The sequence below is a fragment of the Ostrea edulis genome, chromosome 5 (assembly GCF_947568905.1).
Source record: "Ostrea edulis chromosome 5, xbOstEdul1.1, whole genome shotgun sequence".
Lineage (NCBI taxonomy): Eukaryota > Metazoa > Mollusca > Bivalvia > Ostreida > Ostreidae > Ostrea > Ostrea edulis.
In genome coordinates this window covers 77,846,429-77,865,457 of record NC_079168.1, presented here as the reverse complement: position 1 = coordinate 77,865,457, position 19,029 = coordinate 77,846,429, and the positions used below count along the sequence as shown (strand labels likewise).

The 19,029-nt window shown below is 35.1% G+C and overlaps 1 protein-coding gene across 1 annotated transcript in view; it reads left to right on the top strand.

The window, feature by feature from the left end:
• The first annotated feature begins 298 nt into the window (after positions 1 to 298).
• Positions 299 to 19,029, top strand: part of LOC125649761 (uncharacterized) — a 44,499-nt gene continuing 25,768 nt past the window's right edge. Inside the window, exons 1-12 of the mRNA XM_056166280.1 lie at positions 299 to 548; positions 786 to 860; positions 2,704 to 2,771; positions 3,525 to 3,678; positions 5,828 to 5,961; positions 7,617 to 7,761; positions 8,047 to 8,180; positions 9,535 to 9,658; positions 11,094 to 11,230; positions 11,810 to 11,942; positions 13,566 to 13,705; positions 16,974 to 17,127. Of these exons, the coding sequence (XP_056022255.1) occupies positions 546 to 548; positions 786 to 860; positions 2,704 to 2,771; positions 3,525 to 3,678; positions 5,828 to 5,961; positions 7,617 to 7,761; positions 8,047 to 8,180; positions 9,535 to 9,658; positions 11,094 to 11,230; positions 11,810 to 11,942; positions 13,566 to 13,705; positions 16,974 to 17,127 (1,401 nt within the window). The 5' untranslated portion in view covers positions 299 to 545. The remainder of the gene's footprint in view (positions 549 to 785; positions 861 to 2,703; positions 2,772 to 3,524; positions 3,679 to 5,827; positions 5,962 to 7,616; positions 7,762 to 8,046; positions 8,181 to 9,534; positions 9,659 to 11,093; positions 11,231 to 11,809; positions 11,943 to 13,565; positions 13,706 to 16,973; positions 17,128 to 19,029) is intronic.

The window sequence follows — 19,029 nt, the reverse complement described above, 5'->3', positions numbered from 1 at the left end:
ATTTCCGCCTATGCTCGGCGTTTATGGCCTTTGCGCAGAGAGATTTTTATCGTGCCACACCAGCTGTGACACTGGACCTCGGTTTTTGCGGTCTCACCAACGGCCCGGTTTTCACTAATTTCTGTGGAAACGAGGGGGTTATTTATATTCGGTCTTTCCTTACCCCCCCCCTCCCCCGAATACATGAATAACCCCCTCGTTTCCACAGAAATTAGGTTTTCACCATCCATTTTACCAACTATCATTTCTATAACAATTTATTCACAAGAGCCCTTGGAAGAAGAAGAAGAAAAAGAAGATTTCTCTAGGAGAATTTTTACCCATAATTCGGGGTAAGAGTTCTCCTGAATACGAGTTCTCCTGATACCCCGATACCCGGAACGCAATCCCATCGGGATCGGTGTTGAAAAATATTCTGTTGACAACGACGCTATTTTCAGTGCATGCAATCTGCATGGATCTCCTTTGGCTCACTATATAACTGCATAATGATGTCTCGTATTTACTGGACTGGTGAAAGCTGGAAGTATTGAAATATTCCAAAAATGGTAAATAGGATTTTGTTTTATATATGATTATTATGATACATGTCTCTGACATTAAATAATTGATTTATAAACTATTTTTAAATGTGACGAGCTTTTGATAAATAGCGCATAATTAAGTAGAGTGTGCATATGAAATATGAATGTGTATAATTGTTTGAATATTCATATAATTGCTTTAATATCCATATAAATATTTAAATATTTGTGATTTTTTTTTTTTTTTTTTTTTTTTGGCAGGCAAATTTAGTGAAATCATACCTCTCTGGTTATGATTTTCAAAAGGATGATGCAAATTTCGGGAACCATTTGAAGGTAATATCTTGGTATAATTTCTAGTATGCTGGTCCCTACTCCAAGTATCAAAGGTTAGGGTTAAGTGTAGGTTTAGGGTTAGGTGTTATATATATGTAGGTGTCATATATCTATGGGGAACAGCACCGGTATATGATAAAAGTGTTCCAAATGAGTTCATTTGACTTTCTATAAACATTCTTTGTATATCATATAAACTTAGTAGTCTCATTCAACAAGATTTTTTCCTAGTTTTTATTGTACTAGCTTTTTATTTGTATTTCATTTCTTTCAAAACAATTAGCGACAGCATTATCATTTAATTTTGAATATGCATAGATTATAACACTAAACTCAGAATGTTTATATGCTTTGATATTTTCTCAAAAGTTGTGGAGGCAGACAATTAATGAGTTAGTGCAGAAAAAAAAATAACATGTAACTGACTCTTGATGATTGCATTAATTCAACTCTATAGACAAATCATCTCACTATAGTTTGGACAATTTTTTTGTTAATGTTAACTTGCACCTTGCATTGACATGTTAAAAATCTTGCTGCATCATGGCCCTGCGCACTAAGTATGGGTCTGAATGTACTTCACCTGTAGCCGGTGACATTTCAATATGTGTGAAAACTTCTAGAAGGGATGTAAAACAAACAATTTAATCTATCTGCAAATATCTGACCTGATTTGAATGATGAATTTGCTATTGTTGAAGTATCTTAACAGTCATTAAACTCAGTGAGTCACTTCAGGTTTATTGATATAGTAATCAGGACCATACGGACCGTGGCTATTGGTCTGGATAGCTCAGTGGTTAGAGCACCTGACTAGTAATGCAGGGGTCCCGGGTTCGATTCCCGGTCCAGCCAAAGATTTTCTCCTATCTCCTATACTACATTTGGTGCCATTGACCACCCCTGGATTTGCAGGTTGTCCTGCCAGGGGCGAACTTAAAGAACCTGGGTTGTGTGTATCTTCGAGGGTGAAAACAAATTAAGGAGAAAGGAATATAGTAATTAGGGCTATACGGACCATGGATGTCGGCCTGGATAGCTCAGTGGTTAGACTAGTAATGCAGGGGTCATGGGTTCGATACCTGGTCCAGCCAAAGATTTTCTCCTCTCTGTAAAACCAAAGGGGACTATTGCTTTTTTCTCCATCTGTCAGTCTGTCCCATACTGGCTTTCCAGACTTTTTTCTGTTATGCTTGCGTGGATTCTGAATTTCATTTGAAACTTACAGTGTAGTTTCAGAGTGGCAAACTACATCTCAAGTTTGAATTTCGTAACATTTGATGGACAAGTTTTAAAGAAAATGAATTTTTATATTGTACATTTTTTATTCATCGGGATCTGAGGATTCATGTGTTCTGATTGAAATATGGTAAAAGTATGACATGAAGTAGTATTTAGAAGTCCTTTATAAGTATTTAACATACAGATATTTTATGTTATATCAGTGTGTTGTTTTGTGTCCCATTTGCATGATTATATAAATATTTCCCCCCACTTATTTTCTGTAAAGATTATTATTTCATCCTGATAAAAACTACATGTGTCAACTCTACGAAGAACAAAACATTAAATTAATTTGACACTGGTAAACATGGTGACTTGGTGCCAATGTATTGGGTCAAAGTTCAAGGTCAAACAACATCAAATGTACATTTCCTTGAATATTAATTAATGTTGTCAATTAATGGGGGCATCAGTAGGGGACATTTGTTGCTTATGCAATATATACTTTCAGAATGCTTGTTAAGATGGAGGGGGGATGACATTAAAAGCAATCATGGTGATCCTGAAACACTAGCTTCTATATGAATATTCGATTGTACAATTGTAAACCTATTAACAGGATCTTGAAGAAAAGAGTTTGAACCAACTTTCAGGTGGAACTAGCCAAAAGAATGGAGATCTCAAAGGGTAAGACGCTCAAGATATAATGCTAATTTAAAACAGAATAGGTCAATATTGTGAAAAAAAATCAATAAAAGGTCTGTATAAGACGTCTCTGCACATGTACTGTTCTTTCAGAGTGTGTACAAAAAAGCAATGTTTTATAAAATGTAATTAAGATTGGGGAGGGGGCAGAAAAAAATTCAAAACGTTGATTGAAAATTCATCTTTTATATCATCGTATATATTGTAGACAGGAACAATGAAGGAGTATTGAATACTACATATCAAAAATTAATTAACAATGTTCAAATGGTAAAGGGTTTTAATTTTGTGGGACAAAAAATATATCCATTTTATTCTGTATTTCACAAAGGTTTTAAATTTCACGGACAAACCTCTTTGAACACTTAGTTTTTCATCTCTTAGTATTTCATGCTTACAAGATTCACCTCTCCTATGTCATCAAACATAGAACAATGTACATAATTTATATGTATGTATTTTATGCATTTACCTTCAGATAAATAGTAAAGTAAATAAACTGAGCTAGAATTGTAACATTTAGATGAAGTCATGCTCCCAAATATTTGGGTAACTTTGTGATAATTTGAATTTTGTTATCTTTGATGTATTAAATTGCAAATATAGTGAAAATAAAATATAAACAAATATTTACCTCTTTGCATGCAGTAAATTTAAATTCTAATCCATGTATTGATTTATATTCGTGATACGATCGAGTTTTAAAATAAATTTCTAACTTACTTTGTTTTCCAGAAAGGACAACCCAGAAACATTCCAGAAAGAGGTCATTGATTTGTACATTTTCTACCTCACAAAGATGCCACATGTACCCCCAAACTACTTTTCTGAGTTAAAGAGAGCTCTTGAGAGAATGTTAAAGATTATTAAAGACTTTTCTATGTTCAAGGTATGCATGGATATTCAAATATATCTGAATATTTGGTTTGGTGGATTTATAACACAAAATACCCTCCTAGGAAAACTGCTACACTGTAAGTTCTTTTATGTATTCCATGAAACTTTAGATAAATTTTTTGTCTTTACTCAACCACATGTCACTACACCCCAAGAAGGAATGCACGTTTTTATGTATACATTGAGTTTAGCTCATTCATTAAAAAATATGTATGTGAAGAATTATTATAAAGGATTAAACTAGAGTAATTTTTCAAATTACAGTCCAACCCTGTTATCTCAAACTCAATGAGAGTGAGAGAAGACTTCAAGATATCCAAGGGTTGGAGATCTTGAGGTTAAGATACTTACAGAAAACATAGTTGGGTCACTTCTAACTCTCTTTGACATACAGTTATCTCACTATAAACCGCCACCTTTTGTTCTTTTGAATTTATGGTGTTATAACGAATTTGGCGATGAATTGAATTTCCGCCATCTTGGGGAGAAAGAGTTACTTTTCTTGTATATGTAAGAGTTATCTTTCCTTTACGTAAAAACTAAATTTAAAAAAAATATCTCGTAATTATTTTTCCAAATTTTCTAGCATTATTAAAATAGTTTTATCAATAATAAGTCTTCATTTCAAAAGAATACACATACAAGACACATATACATAGTTAATTATAAACCATGTCCAGTGTCGGTATTTAGCGCAACGCATGGCTGTTTCCTGGTAGGTGAGCCGTCATTAACTGGATGAAGATCAACGAGTATTTCACCCTTTGCAGCCAAAATATCACCCATTGTCCTCCTTTTTATGGACTTTACCCATAAAACAGTAGAATAATTGGATATTTCCTGTTGTGTACATTTCGGATGGTTTCCGTGGTACATGTATGTAATGATTTGCTTGTTTTCTTAGCAATTCAACAGAAACTTCTTTTGTGGTGAAGCCATAGCTAAACTGAAATATTTTTTGATGAAGTAAAAACAACAAGACTACAGTTCATATTAAGTAATTATCTTGTTTATTCAATACTGGGTACCTTCTTGTCCAGGTGTACGCCGGAGATCGATAATGACCAATTTCCCACATCACCGATCACGTGCACCCATGGCGGTTTATTGAGATAATTAACACTTCGATATAGACTTTTGTACTAAAAATACCGTGGCAAATGGCAATAGCGAATTTGGCGTTTTAACGAGAATTTTAAGTAATAGGAAAAACGTTCTTAGAAAATTGCGGCGTTATAACGAAAATGGTGATGACTTGAGTGGCAATAATTTGAGAATTAACTGTACCTGTAGCAGTCAACCATGCAGGTTCAATAGCTGGTGGCTAGGCAGGTCAGTTGGTAGAGCACCTGACTAGAGATTCAGGGGCCCGGGTTTGAATCCTGGTCTGGTTTGTTGCATTTTCTCCCTTCCTGTTAAATTTGGTGCCGTGACCATGCAGGATCCTGGAACTGATGGGCAAAATTGCCTGCCAGGGGATAATGATCCTGGGTTGATGTCTTCAAGTGTAAAGACACTTAAGGAGGGACGAATGTAGTGGTCAGTTAGATTCAATTGCTGATGACCAGATAGCTCAGTTGGTAGAGCACCTGACTAGAGATTCAGGGGGCCTGGGTTCTAATCTCTGTCTGGTCCGCTGTATGTTCTCCCTTCCTGTTACATACCCATGGAATTCAAGATATTGATGTTCAATTGAGATACCAAAGTTCAAATGTAATCTTAATCATAAAATATTTTGTGAAAAAGGCCACTCTTTACCAAAATATAAGCCCTATGGCCCACAGTTGCAGCAAATTTACAGCAAGTTTGCCGCAACTGCCCGGCCATTATTGTGGTGCATTTGCGACAAGTATATTTTGTGTAAGCATTTTTTTTTCTCTCTGGCACATAGTTTGTGGCAAAGTTGCACTTCAGAACACTATTCTTAGCTTGACTTGAAATCAAACTAAGGCACAGAAATTGATTTCCGAGTGTAGTTTCTCAAAACTCATACTAGTAACTCAATTTCATTTGCATATGACCACTAAAATGAATATTCTGCCAACTTTATGAAATTAAAGAATGATACAATGTTTTCTGGTGTGTTACACATGCTATATGAATATATAAGTACCAATACATTCCTTACTATGGATTTGTAGGAACTTAAGGACTTGGATTTCTTGAGAGCTGTGTTTAAAACCCTCCAAGAGTTTATATGTGACCCAACCTTCCCACAGAATGATGAAGTGGTAACTGTCACATTGGAAGTCATCAAGGAATGCCTGGGTGTCCTGTAAGGAATATAGATCGATGTATTCCATTATATATGTTATGTGTTATATGTAGATTCCTAAATATACACGAGAAATTTATTATTGTGTGTCACTTGAGAAATAGAATTACTCGCTTTTAATTTTGTGTTGCTAAAATACATGTAAGAATTCTTGATTGACAGATAACACGCAAATTCATGTTCACGCAATTTGACATATTCGAGTCATTTCACCATATTAAGTATTTGCGTGAAGTATGGAATCTTTAGTATTTTGTTAAATAAAAGGTGGTGAAGATAACGAACAGTGATCAATCTCATAACTCCTCATCATCAGAGCCCATGGGTTTTCTCTCCGTTAAACTGCATAGAATGTTCTGACGATGATAACTCCTATAAGGAATACAAAATTAAGAGTTGGCCAAACACTGACCCTGGATATACCAGAGGTAGGATCAGGTGCCTAGGAGGAGTAAGCATCCCCAGTTGATGGTCACAAATGCCATGAGCCAGGTAAATGATCAGGTAAACAGAGTAATCCATAGTCAAAATTAGTGTGTAAAGAACGGCCTAACAATCGGCATGAAACATGTCAGACAACATATGGCTCAATGACAGGTTGTATTGGCAAACTAGATTGTTATAACGACCATAGGGTTAGAGTTGGAGTTAGGATTAGTCTCCAGTTAGTGTTAGAGTTACGGGTTAGTCTCCAGTTAGTGTTAGAGTTACGGGTTAGTCTCCAGTTAGTGTTAGAGTTACGGGTTAGTCTCCAGTTAGTGTTAGAGTTACGGGTTAGTCTCCAGTTAGTGTTAGAGTTACGGGTTAGTCTCCAGTTAGTGTTAGAGTTACGGGTTAGTCTCCAGTTAGTGTTAGAGTTACGGGTTAGTCTCCAGTTAGAGTTACGGGTTAGTCTCCAGTTAGTGTTAGAGTTACGGGTTAGTCTCCAGTTAGTGTGTTAGAGTTACGGGTTAGTCTCCAGTTAGTGTTAGAGTTACGGGTTAGTCTCCAGTTAGTGTTAGAGTTACGGGTTAGTCTCCAGTTAGTGTTAGAGTTACAAGTTAGGGGTGGAATGCATGAAATAGTTAATGCAAGCAATCACACACCAATACTATTTTTTGCTCGAAGATACTTTCAAGAAATTAAAGACTGAGTTCAATAAATGTTCTAATGCAAAGTTGCTAAATGCAATTCATGGTTTTTAAAATTGGCTGAATGTGTATTTTTAATGATAAAATTAGAACGAAGTATGGATTGTTATTTTTAGCTTATCAGTTAAAGAGTGATAATATTTAGATTCATGAATCAGGATTTACAAGTCAAAAAGACTGGAAAGAAGGGGGAAATTTATAATATGTAAAACCGTTTTCTTCAAATCTATTATTATTACAACAGAATTAATCTGAAGCAAAAGCCATGTATTACATTATGGTGGTGTCAGTTTTCATATCCTCAACTTTTTGTATACTATGAGTCTATATTGATATTGTGTATGTTTATTAACACCAATAAAAATCAGGCCCACACACAATCTAATGAAAATTAGATGTTAGATCTGCTCACATACTCGCTACACAAACTGTAGCGAGTATATGTGATTGAATCTAACATCTAATTTTCATTAGATTGGCTCACACATTAAGCACCAATATATATATATAACCTTTCATTTTTAGAGAAAGAGACACTCCAACATATGTATATGGAGATACGCTTCAGTTCCTTCGAACAGTGGTCACCAATCCTAATGCCTTCAAATATCCTTCTCTTATCAATGGTTTTGATGTGTGTACAAAATATATTAATGAAAAACACATTAAGGTAAGTTTAATGACCTATATAAAGATTATATTCTTAACAAAAGCCTCTCTATCTCTCTCTACCTATCAATATTAAATTCTTTTTTCAGTATCTGGGTAGAATACAAGTAAAAAGTCAAATCTGCAGTGCACAAACTTAAATCTATAGCGCTTTCGCCCAACAGGCGTTGTCAGTAGATTTTTAAACAATGTAAACAATTAATTAAAAGTTACATTATGATGTCATCCTCGTGACATTATGAAGGCATCGATCTTTTCTCAAAGGTTAAAATTGTTTCTTACACAGGAAGAACCCAAAATGTTTGAAACTTGGGCCCCAGTAGCTCTGGCAATATTGGAGCTGGGACCGCCATTGAATGAGACTGGTAAACTCCTGTCTGATATGATGTATAAATACCAGAAGCACACTAAGCCTCTACAGTAAGTGAGATTATGCTCAACAACAACAATAGTATTTGTTAATTGCATGTTTATTGTAATGGTGGAATTAAGAAGAGGAAGACCCCTTTCTGTTTTCAGATTTATCAGTTTTGTTGTTACAGAGTTTATGGTACATATGAATCATTTGTATTTTTAAAATATTCATTGCAGGGCACTGTCTGATTTGTTAGTTTGGCATGCATGTTTATTGTAAATGAGTGATAAAATACAGCTAAAAACTGTATGCTCACTATGTCCAAAAGATACTTCTTATAAGAAAATGATGTGTACATTGGTAATTAAAAGTACTGATAGATAGGGCTGAAACGATTCACCGAAATATCGATACTGTTCAATATGAACACTCGATTCAATGTTCGATTCATTGCCTCGCTTTTCAGTTCGAAACATTTATTACAAACAGATTTAGTAATATACATCAGGCTCGGCCTATACTTATTGTTTTCCTTAAGGTTGATGAAAATAATAATGAACTAATTATCAGTTTAAACTATGTAATGAGAGCCAACAGTCTTGCCGCATGACAGTTTGTAAACATTTTGCTTTTAAATCTTTGATTTTGAATCTTGGTAATCTTTTTTTTTTCTTCAATGTTATTATTGATTTCTTCTGTATATTGTATCATATTGAAATTAAGTATTGAATCGTGGCATAAGTATTGCAATATGTATTGTATCGTGAAAGGGGGACTGTATCGTTTCAACCTTACTGATGGATATAGAGAAAGAGAGAAATGGTATTCAGTGAGAATTAAGATGACAACAAAGGTCTTCTATTCACCACTTGAATTTATAGACCTAATAAACACACATTATAAATTATAGTTTTCTTTTGTTAATATAGGCTCTGTCATATGATGGGTGCCAAAATGTAATAACTCTGTCTGTCTGTCCGTCTGTTGTACCATCTGCCCATCTGTCTGTCAGCACATCCTATGGCATGGGATGATAACCTTAGTTTTCTTGGAATAAGTCTCAAATTTTAAACTTAAACAGAGGAAGATCCCTTCCAATTTCAGATTATTGGCGTTGTCATTACAGAGTTATGGGATGTTTTTTTATATTGAACAAAATAGAACTTTCTATGGCACCCAGTAACTTGATATTACTTGAGAAGATTGTCATAGAATTCATAGATAATTTATGCTAGATTTTCATAGAATTCATAGATAATTTATACTAGATTTTCAGACTTATTGATTTTGTCGTTATGGAGTTATGGGATTATAATTTTTTGTGTTAAAACAATCATTGCTCAGGCGGCCCTTTCTGACTTGTCAGTTTTCTAATTTTGGGGTGTTGTTTTCTTTTTTATTTATTCAGTCTATTCACAGATCACATGACAAGTTATGGATACCGGTTCTGATTCACTGTGTGAAATGGCAACTTGCTGTTACCATCGCTGCGGCAGCTAAATTTATCGGGGATAATGCATGGGTTCGATGTCTGAATTGGAAGGTAAGAGAGTTCCAGGAAAATCTAGTGGGCACAGGTGTAACACTGACCACTTTTGAATTAAATATATCTACAAATTGCAGACAATGATCGTATGAATTACCGCCATAGAACCATGCTGTGGCACTGTCCCCAACAAGCTTTGAAATTAAGAGTATATTTTTATACACCTGTTGTTAGATGGGACTTATTATTTTGTGGTGCTGTTCATGTGTCCGTCCGTGCATCTGTCCAGCTGGCTGTCGATCCGAGGTCATGTTTTCCTGACTTTTTTTCCGTAACAGATGCATGCTCAGCGTGTTCACAATTTCTCCATCAAGAAGCGTAAGAATGAGTTTGCATTGCAGCTGGATTGGTGCACCTTGACCTACTTTAGGGCTATTATTAAGTCAAACAGTTTTCCAGACTTTTTTCATTATGGATACAGATATTGCCTTGAAATTTAGTCATAAGCTTCCTCTCATAGGACTGTAAGTTCAGAATGCATTTTAGCTGGATTGGTTTGTTCTTGACCTACTTTCAGGCTAAAAGTAGGTCAAACAGTTTTCTGACTTTTTTTCACTATGGATACAGATATATTGCCCTGAAATTTAGTCACAAGTTTTCTCTCAGAGAGGATTCCAGCTGGATTGGTCTGTCAATCTGTCTGTGTGTCAGTCCAAGGTAATGTTTTCCAGACAAACTTTTTTTCAGATTGTTTTTTCATTATGGATACAGGTATTGCCTTGAAATGTTTTACAACCCCCTCACAGAGAAATACATAATCAGTTCACATTTTAATCATTTCAATTTAATTGGTGCACCATGACCTACTTTCGGTCTAAAAGTAGGTCAAATAGTTTCCTGGACTTTTTCTCATCATAGATACAGATATTGCACTGACATTTTGTCACAACCTCCCTCTCAGAGAAATACATATTAACCAGTTCACATGTCAGATGGATTGGTGCACCATGATCTACTTTAAGGCTTTTCTATTCAAAATGTGTGTGATATCAATTCAGAGTGCATAATATGCTTACAGGTTGAATTTCAATGTCCATCGGGCATATGTTGTGGTACTCTTGTCATTTAGATTTATTTGCTTTTGAAAACAACTCTTGCATATGTGTGATATTAATGGCAAAACAAATGGAAGTGTTTTACAATATCTTTTTCTGTTTTAGGAACATGATTGTTAGAATTAACGTGTAACATTTTTCATTTTTCCCAATGATTTTAACAGATTCCTAAATGAAGTTATTGAATGTCTATAAATGAAATACGTACTGCTTTGAATTTGCATATTTTATGTCACTTGCCAACATATCACTTTGTAGTGTGTACTTCAAGCTATATACTGCATGAGCAACATTGTTTAAATTATAAATAACACCAGGGGTATACTACGAGAAAATTTTTATTGAGTGAAATCTCCAGATTGTCGATTATCCTGCAGGAAAATGCCATGGCTGCCAATGAAATCCTGCAGACACTGATTGATATCGATTTTACTAAGTACTCGAGTTCTGAAGACCGGGAAGAAGTGGCTGGACATGCTGGGGAACTTGTGAAGAACCTGATGGAACAACTCGAGTAGGTGTAGTGTATGATGACAGCATCACAATTGTCAGACGTGATATTAATATGGAGATATTTCTGAAATTAACTTGATTAATTTCTAGTTTCAACATTTTTGTTTGTTCCTATGACAACATAAACACTTTATTACAATGAGAGGAATTACCACACATGATTTCTTTATTGCATGTTTAAGAATGAAATGATCAACATAAATGATTGATTAATATCTATATAAATTTTTCTATGAGTAATTATCAGATATTAAAGTTATCATAAAACACATAAATTTGCAAATATATCATGCAATTTCTTGATCCCAAACCTTTTTGGTCTATTAGAATGGTGAAAAATAAAATTTTGATCGATTGGTTCTTTTCTATGAACTATAGCTGAAGTCAGGTATCTCAAACATTGATATCTCGAATACCATGGCTATGTCGAAGTGAGATGAAAGTCCCAACCACATTTTCTATATGTACTTTAACCTCTGGGATATCTTGGAGTGTTTTCTCAGCCCATAAGGTTCAGGATAACAAGGTTTGACTGTAGATGCTGGAATGATGCTTAATATGATTTATCCATTTATTATAGCAAAATCCGCAAAAGCCAAGGCAGTTATGAGCCTCTGATAACAGATCTTAGCATGAGACTGTTGGAAAACTATGAACTAGTGGAGGATTTGTTTGAGTACAGCAAACAAGCTGTCATCAAAGTCACACTCAAGGTCAGTAAGGTCATTGGTGTCTGAATAATTTGTATACAAAACATTAAAAGAAGTAATGAAAACTCTTGTATTTAAGTTTACGTTTTGCTTTTTAGCTCACTAATTGCCCGTTGTCCGTCATCTATCTGCTTGTCTGTCTGTAAACTTTTTACATTTTTGACTTCTTCTCCAGAACCACTGGGCCAATTTCAACCAAACTCGACAAAAAGCATCCTTAGGTGAGGGGCTTTCAAGCTTGTCCTTGCTTCCTTCAAAGGGGAGATAATCACAAAAATGCTAAATAGGATTAAGTCATTTAAAAATCGCTGAAATTTACATAAAAGCTTCCTGACATAGTGCAGATTCAAGTTTGTTAAAATTATGGCCCCTGGGGGTAGGATGGGGCCACAATAGGGAATCAAAGTTTTACATACAAATATATAAAGAAAATCTTGCAAAAATTTTCTTCTCAAGAACCATTGGGCCAAAGAAGTGTACATTTATATGAAAGCTTCCTGACATGCAGATTCAAGTGTGTAAAAATCATGGCCTCCGGGGATAGATTGGGCCATAATAGGGATCAAAGTTTTACATGCGAATATAAAGGGAAAATCTTTAGATATGGGCCAAGGTAACCCAGGTGAGTGATGTGGCCCATGGGCCTCTTGTTAGGTCACCTGATATTGGTGCCATTCGTCAACAATTGAACCTTATGAAACATCTGTGGAACAAGGGGACTCAGATTATAAATTTCAGGACTCTTGTACCGCTGGGTCATAGGGGCAGGGCAAAATCTGCCAAATGTTAACTGCAATTTTTCAAAAATCTTCTCTACAACCACATACATGTATCTGTACAAACAACTAATTTAAAATGCATATGAAAGTCATGTAGAACAGGAAAGCCTCAACCAAAATTTTAAATTTCATGATTCTTGGAGTAGAGGTTCTGGTTCAGGGTGGGGCCAAACTTTTTATATACCCCGGTAGTGCTTATGTGTAAAACATTGAAATGACGTCTTCTTTAATGGTATTGATACTTATAATTAAAACTAAATAGATATTTAGGAGTAACAGGTAATCCTTTACTAAAATTGTAAATATCATGCTCCAATTGGTTTTGTTTCCAGGATGTCGAGGTCAGAGTTATGATAGTGATTATTGTCTTCATCATTTGAAAGTCTTCTTTAATTTTGCTGATACTGTATAAAAACTAAATGCATAATTAGGAGAAACAGAAAGGAATTTATCAAAATCATGAATTTCCAAACAGTGTTCTGACTCTAGGGCAAGTCCAAAATAGTCATATAGTGTTAATATAACATATACATGTACATGTATTATGTAAAGTCTTTCATTAGTATTGGCACTTGAGGGGGGGGGGGGGCATTTGTGTTTTAAGAACACATCTTGTTTTATACTGCTGCTTAATATGAGGTGCAGAACAGGAAAATTAGTATGGCCTTTTAACTCACACTCAGGTAATTTTAAAATATGATAAGGCCCGTGGTCCTCTTGTTATTTTTCTGATATTTGATTCTTGGCTCTGTGGAATTTTAACTTTTTTGGTATGTACTTTAGGTATATGCAGGTTATTTAAAGAATTTCACAGTTTATAAACATTTTGTCTGCCCATATGTTACAGAACAACAAAAATTTGTATGGACATTACTTGGAACGTTTTCTTGCACTCCTGAAGGATGACAATGTTCCCTGGGACAACTCAAAGCAAAACCGTCTTGGCAGAGAGTTTATAAATTACCTTTTTGCACCCATATACCTGGAGTAAGTATGTTTTACCACCATTTTCTTTCAAATTCCCTGAAATATTCAACATGCTACTTGTGATATGTGTGGTCACCCTACTGAAAATGCTTATCATTTTTTATTTGAATGTGTTTAGTTCTCAGTACAAAGAATTACTCTTTTAGAGTCAATAAATGCAATGCAATTGCAAGTTCCCATATCATTAAAGTTATTGCTCAGTGGTGATGAGAATCTTGAGTTCAAAGACAACATACACATTTTTGAATAGGTTAAATTTAGAAATACATTCTGGAAAGCAAAAGATTTTGAAAAATGCATTTAATACATGCAAGTTCTTTATGTATGTGTCTGTTCTTATCCTGTTGAGTCAGTACTCTCAATTTTTTTTACTTCATGAATATATATTGATATTAATATGATATACTATCATCAATCATCATATATATATATATTCATTTGTAATTTCTCATGTACATCATTATGTGGACTTTACCAAGTGTACCTTAAAGACCCAACTTTAAGTTAACGCCCCCAAATTTTACCTGTGTTGCGATCAATGATAAGCCGCTGGTCAATCAAACTTTTAACAATAGAGCTTAGGTTGATTGACATTTGCAGAGACCATGGTCTACAGCTACCTCAGACAGATGTTTTGATAACAATCATGCCTAATGATGACCAACAGTCTTCAGATCTCCAGGAAAGCCCCAGTATACCTGAGTTTTGATAGCATTGACTCGCACCTAGAATATTTAATTTCTAATGTCCCCTATACAATGCAATTTATCATCGTATTTTCTCTCTCCATCTTTATACATGTATTATAGATTAAACAATCAGAAATCAAACAATAATAATAATAAAAAAAAACAACCAAACAAACATAAGTTATTGGAATATTTTCTATTAATGATTTATTGTGGCTTTATATTTATAAAAACATGAACAATTCTTTATTGACGCAGCACATCAACATGTATAATGAATGGTTATATTGCCCATGCGTAAAACTGTTACAGTAGTTAAAAAAAATGCTTCTGTTTGAGATACCACATGGATTATTATAAATTACACAATCAGAAATCAAACAATAGTAAAAAAGCATAAATAAGTTATTGAGATATTTCTATTTATAATTTATCACGGCTTTATATTTAGAGAGAGAGAGAGAGAGAGAGAGAGAGAGAGAGTTACTGAGATATTTCTATTCATAATTTATCACAGCTTTATATTTATAGAGAGAGAGAGTTATTGAGATATTTCTATTTATAATTTATCCCGGTTTTCTATTTATAAAGATAAAAGAGAGAGAGAGAGAGAGAGAGAGAGAGAGAGAGAGAGAGAGAGAGAGAGTTATTGAGCTATTTATAAGTTATCACAGTTTTATATTTATAAAGAAAGAGAGAGAGAGAGAGAGAAATATGTAAAACTGTAGCAATAATATAGATGAAATAATATGGCATGGCAATAGTGTTGCATACGTATGACAATAATTACTCATTTAGTCAATGATTGGGAATAAGGAAGAGAGAGAATGGGGGGGGGGGGGGGGGGGGGGGGTAGACTAGCTATGTGTCAGCTTTTGTTTGGGATACCATCGTTACACAAACACTATGTCCACAGAAACCCTAAAGAGAGAGAGAGGAGGGGGTGTAGACTTCGTGTCAGTTTCTGTTTGGGATGCCATCGTTACACAAACACTACATCCACAGAAACCCTAAAGAGAGAGAGAGAGAGAGAGAGGAGGGGGGGGGGGTAGACTTCGTGTCAGCTTCTGTTTGGGATACCACCATTACGCAAACACTACAGCTACAGAAACCCTACAGACGGCCCATATTGAGGGGTATCTTGATCATTCTTCATTTGGTTGTACATGTACACAGATCGACTTGGATTTATTCATTCTCTCGAAACATGGATATTTTACCTACTACACCCACGACACCGCGAACTCCCAGGACACCAGGAAGTGCCCGGAAACGCCGGGTAATATCATATTTAGGAAAATATTTATATACGATATATAACAATTTAATTAGAAGTTTTAAAAAGCAAAGGTTTAGAAATGGGCTAAACCTGTCATTTGCAATACATAAATATGGCCAAGTTTGAAGGTTTACGGGAAATAGAAATGCGGTATGCATGTAGGTAGAAATTTTAATTTTTTTTTTTTTTTTTGCACAAATCAAGACACTAAGCATAATTTGTAATAACCTGAGAAATTTCCTGTGTATATCATAAAAATATACACATCAACAACTGATCTCTTGGCCAGGTAAATTCCAGGTAAATAACATTGACCATGGATAAGCTCCGCCCACATTCAGTGATCCGTGGAGCAACCATATGGTGTTTTTTGGGGGTCTTTAAAGGAGAAGGCTTATATAGATGCTGCCTGGTGCCTAATCCTTATTACATGTTATACATGTACATAATAAAATACTGTTAAAAAAAATTCAACATTTTAAACTGTTTGGAATTGAAGCGGCATGAGAAAACTATTTATGTTTGTTTGTCAGCCCTGTGAAATCATAAGAGTAAAGGAATAAGAATGGTCATTTATTCAAATAAAAATTCAATAAATGACAATAAACAAATGTATATACAGTCAGAATAGATAGACTAGGGACAAGATTATGCCAAAAAGCACTGGTTCAGTGAAAAAAATTTGACTAGAAAAACAACGTTTTTACATTATGTATCCGAGTTAAAAATACAACACGGATGATAAGGAAGTGCCTCTGAGTCATATCCATATTTTTAAACATTTGTACACGCACCACAAAATGACAAGATGGGACGTCATCTGCCACCATAATGTTAGTACAATGTATATAGAAAACCCACAATACTTTGTCCAAATCATTTTGGAGTTTTTGGCATTATAGGGGGTGATGAGCAAGTTACCTCCCTGTAAAATCTGCAATCCTTATGCGGGCATGAATAAGTCATAGAACTTAGTAGAATTAAGGCAAAAACAACATCAAATGTAAATATTTTGGTGACTTATTATTATGTAACACTATAAGGCATAAACATCAAGCTAAGTGTGAAATAGCATTAGAATTTTTCATTTGTTTTTTGCAAACGTTAATGTTGATTTATAGTCGCAAACATCTGTCTTATTGGCAATACTAATGTGTCGCCACTGGCATTATAAAAAGTTAACACAACAACCTGAAACCTTTTATTTTAATTTTTCTCAAACCATCATCATGCAGCCTCATGGTGATGTAACATATCTAATATTATGATGCATATATAATGAATGTATCTTGTGTTCAAGTGCCCAATTCGATGATGAGAAAGTGGACCAAACAATAGTTGACATCATTCTGTACAGTATCAGTGAAGACCGGGACATTTATGATGAGGAAGCTGATGAACTTAATCTTTATGGAGTTATTGCCACATCTATATTGTTAACATTTGCCAGGGCGGTAAGCTGCTGTAACTTTTTAGGCCCCCGATATCGAAGATCAGGGGGCCTATTGTTTTTGTCCTGTCTGTCCCCATTCTGTAATTCTGTCATTCTGTCTGAAACTTTAACCTTGCTAATAACTTTTGAACAGTAAGTGCTAGAGCTTTGATATTTCACATGAGTATTCCTTGTGACAAGACCTTTTCGTAGGTGACAACATTTTTGACCCTGTGACTTTGACCTTGGAGTTTTACCTACTTTTTGAAACTAAAACCTTGCCAATAACTTTTGAACAGTAAGTGCTAGAGCTTTGATATTTCACATGAGTATTCCTTGTGACAAGACCTTTTCGTAGGTGACAACATTTCAACCCTGTGACCTTGACCTTGGAGTTTGACCTACTTTTTGAAAACTTTAACCTTTGCCAGTAACTTTTGAACTGTGAATGCTAGAGCTTTGATATTTCACATGAGTATTCCTTGTGACAAGACCTTTCCGTGAGTACCTTGTTGACCTTGTGATGTTGACTTGGGAGTTTGACCTACTTTTAAATTTGGTTTACATTGGTCATAACTTCTAAATGGTAAATATTAGAGCTTTCATATTGCACCTGAGCATTTCTTGTGACAAGATCTTTCTACTGGTACGAAGATATTTGTCCTTGTGATCTTGGCCATCTTTGGAATTGGCCATTATCGGGGGCATTTGTGTTTCACAAACACATCTTGTTCTACATGTAACAAAGGTTGGTTTTCAATGAATGAAATGTGTAGGTAAATTGTAGAGTTTTAAAAAAAAAAAAAAAAAGGATTGCAGTTGTTTATTGATTTTCTAGAAGCAATCACAAGAATTTTTAAGTATTGAAATTTCCATAGTTGAATATGACAAACCCATTTTGCAAACTTTTTCTTAGTAATGCAGCATAGTGATGGTATTCTACTGTACTTTTGACCTGAGACTGATAGTACTAACTACTTAAGCTGCAGCATTTTATCATTATTATTATATATTTTGTGTGGTCGCTAGTGTGCACTGTCCATGCATATCTCTGGCATATACTTTTTTCATCTTTGAGTATGTTTTCAAAAATATGTGAATAATTTCAACAAAACTGCAGAAATTGTTCTGGGTAAAATGTTTTAATTTATTCAGTTACTTCAAAAGAAGAAACAACACCCTTTTTTAGGGGGACATAACTAGGAAATTTTGAGGATATGGTACAGTTGTTTATCATTTTTCCTCCAGATCCAAGTGGGGAGAATTGAAAAACTTCCATGCTGCTTGTGTAGTGAAGATTAAGAGCTGATTCAGTCGATAATTATTGAAGCTAAGGTGGTCCATTATATAGTCTCATAAAATCATTATACCCCCCGCAACAAGTTGTGGGGGGGGTATACTGGAATCGGGTTGTCCGTCTGTCCGTCCGTCCGTCCGTCTGTAGACGCAATGGTTTCCGGACTCTAAAGCATTATCCTTTCCACCTACCGTCACCATATCATATATATGGACTACCCATGGGATGAAGATGTTCCCTATCGATTTTGGGGTCAAAAGGTCAAAGGTCAAGCGCAATGGACATCGAAGTAGCAATATGGTTTCCGGGCTCTAAAGTGTTATCCTTTCCACCTACAGTCACCATATCATACATATGGACTACCCATGGGATGAAGATGTTCCCTATCGATTTTGGGGTCAAAAGGTCAAAGGTCAAGCGCACTGGACATCGAAGTAGCAATATGGTTTCCGGGCTCTAAAGCGTTATCCTTTCCACCTACCGTCACCATATCATACATATGGACTACCCATGGGATGAAGATGTTCCCTATCGATTTTGGGGTCAAAAGGTCAAAGGTCAAGCGCACTGGACATCGAAGTAGCAATATGGTTTCCGGGCTCTAAAGCGTTATCCTTTCCACCTACC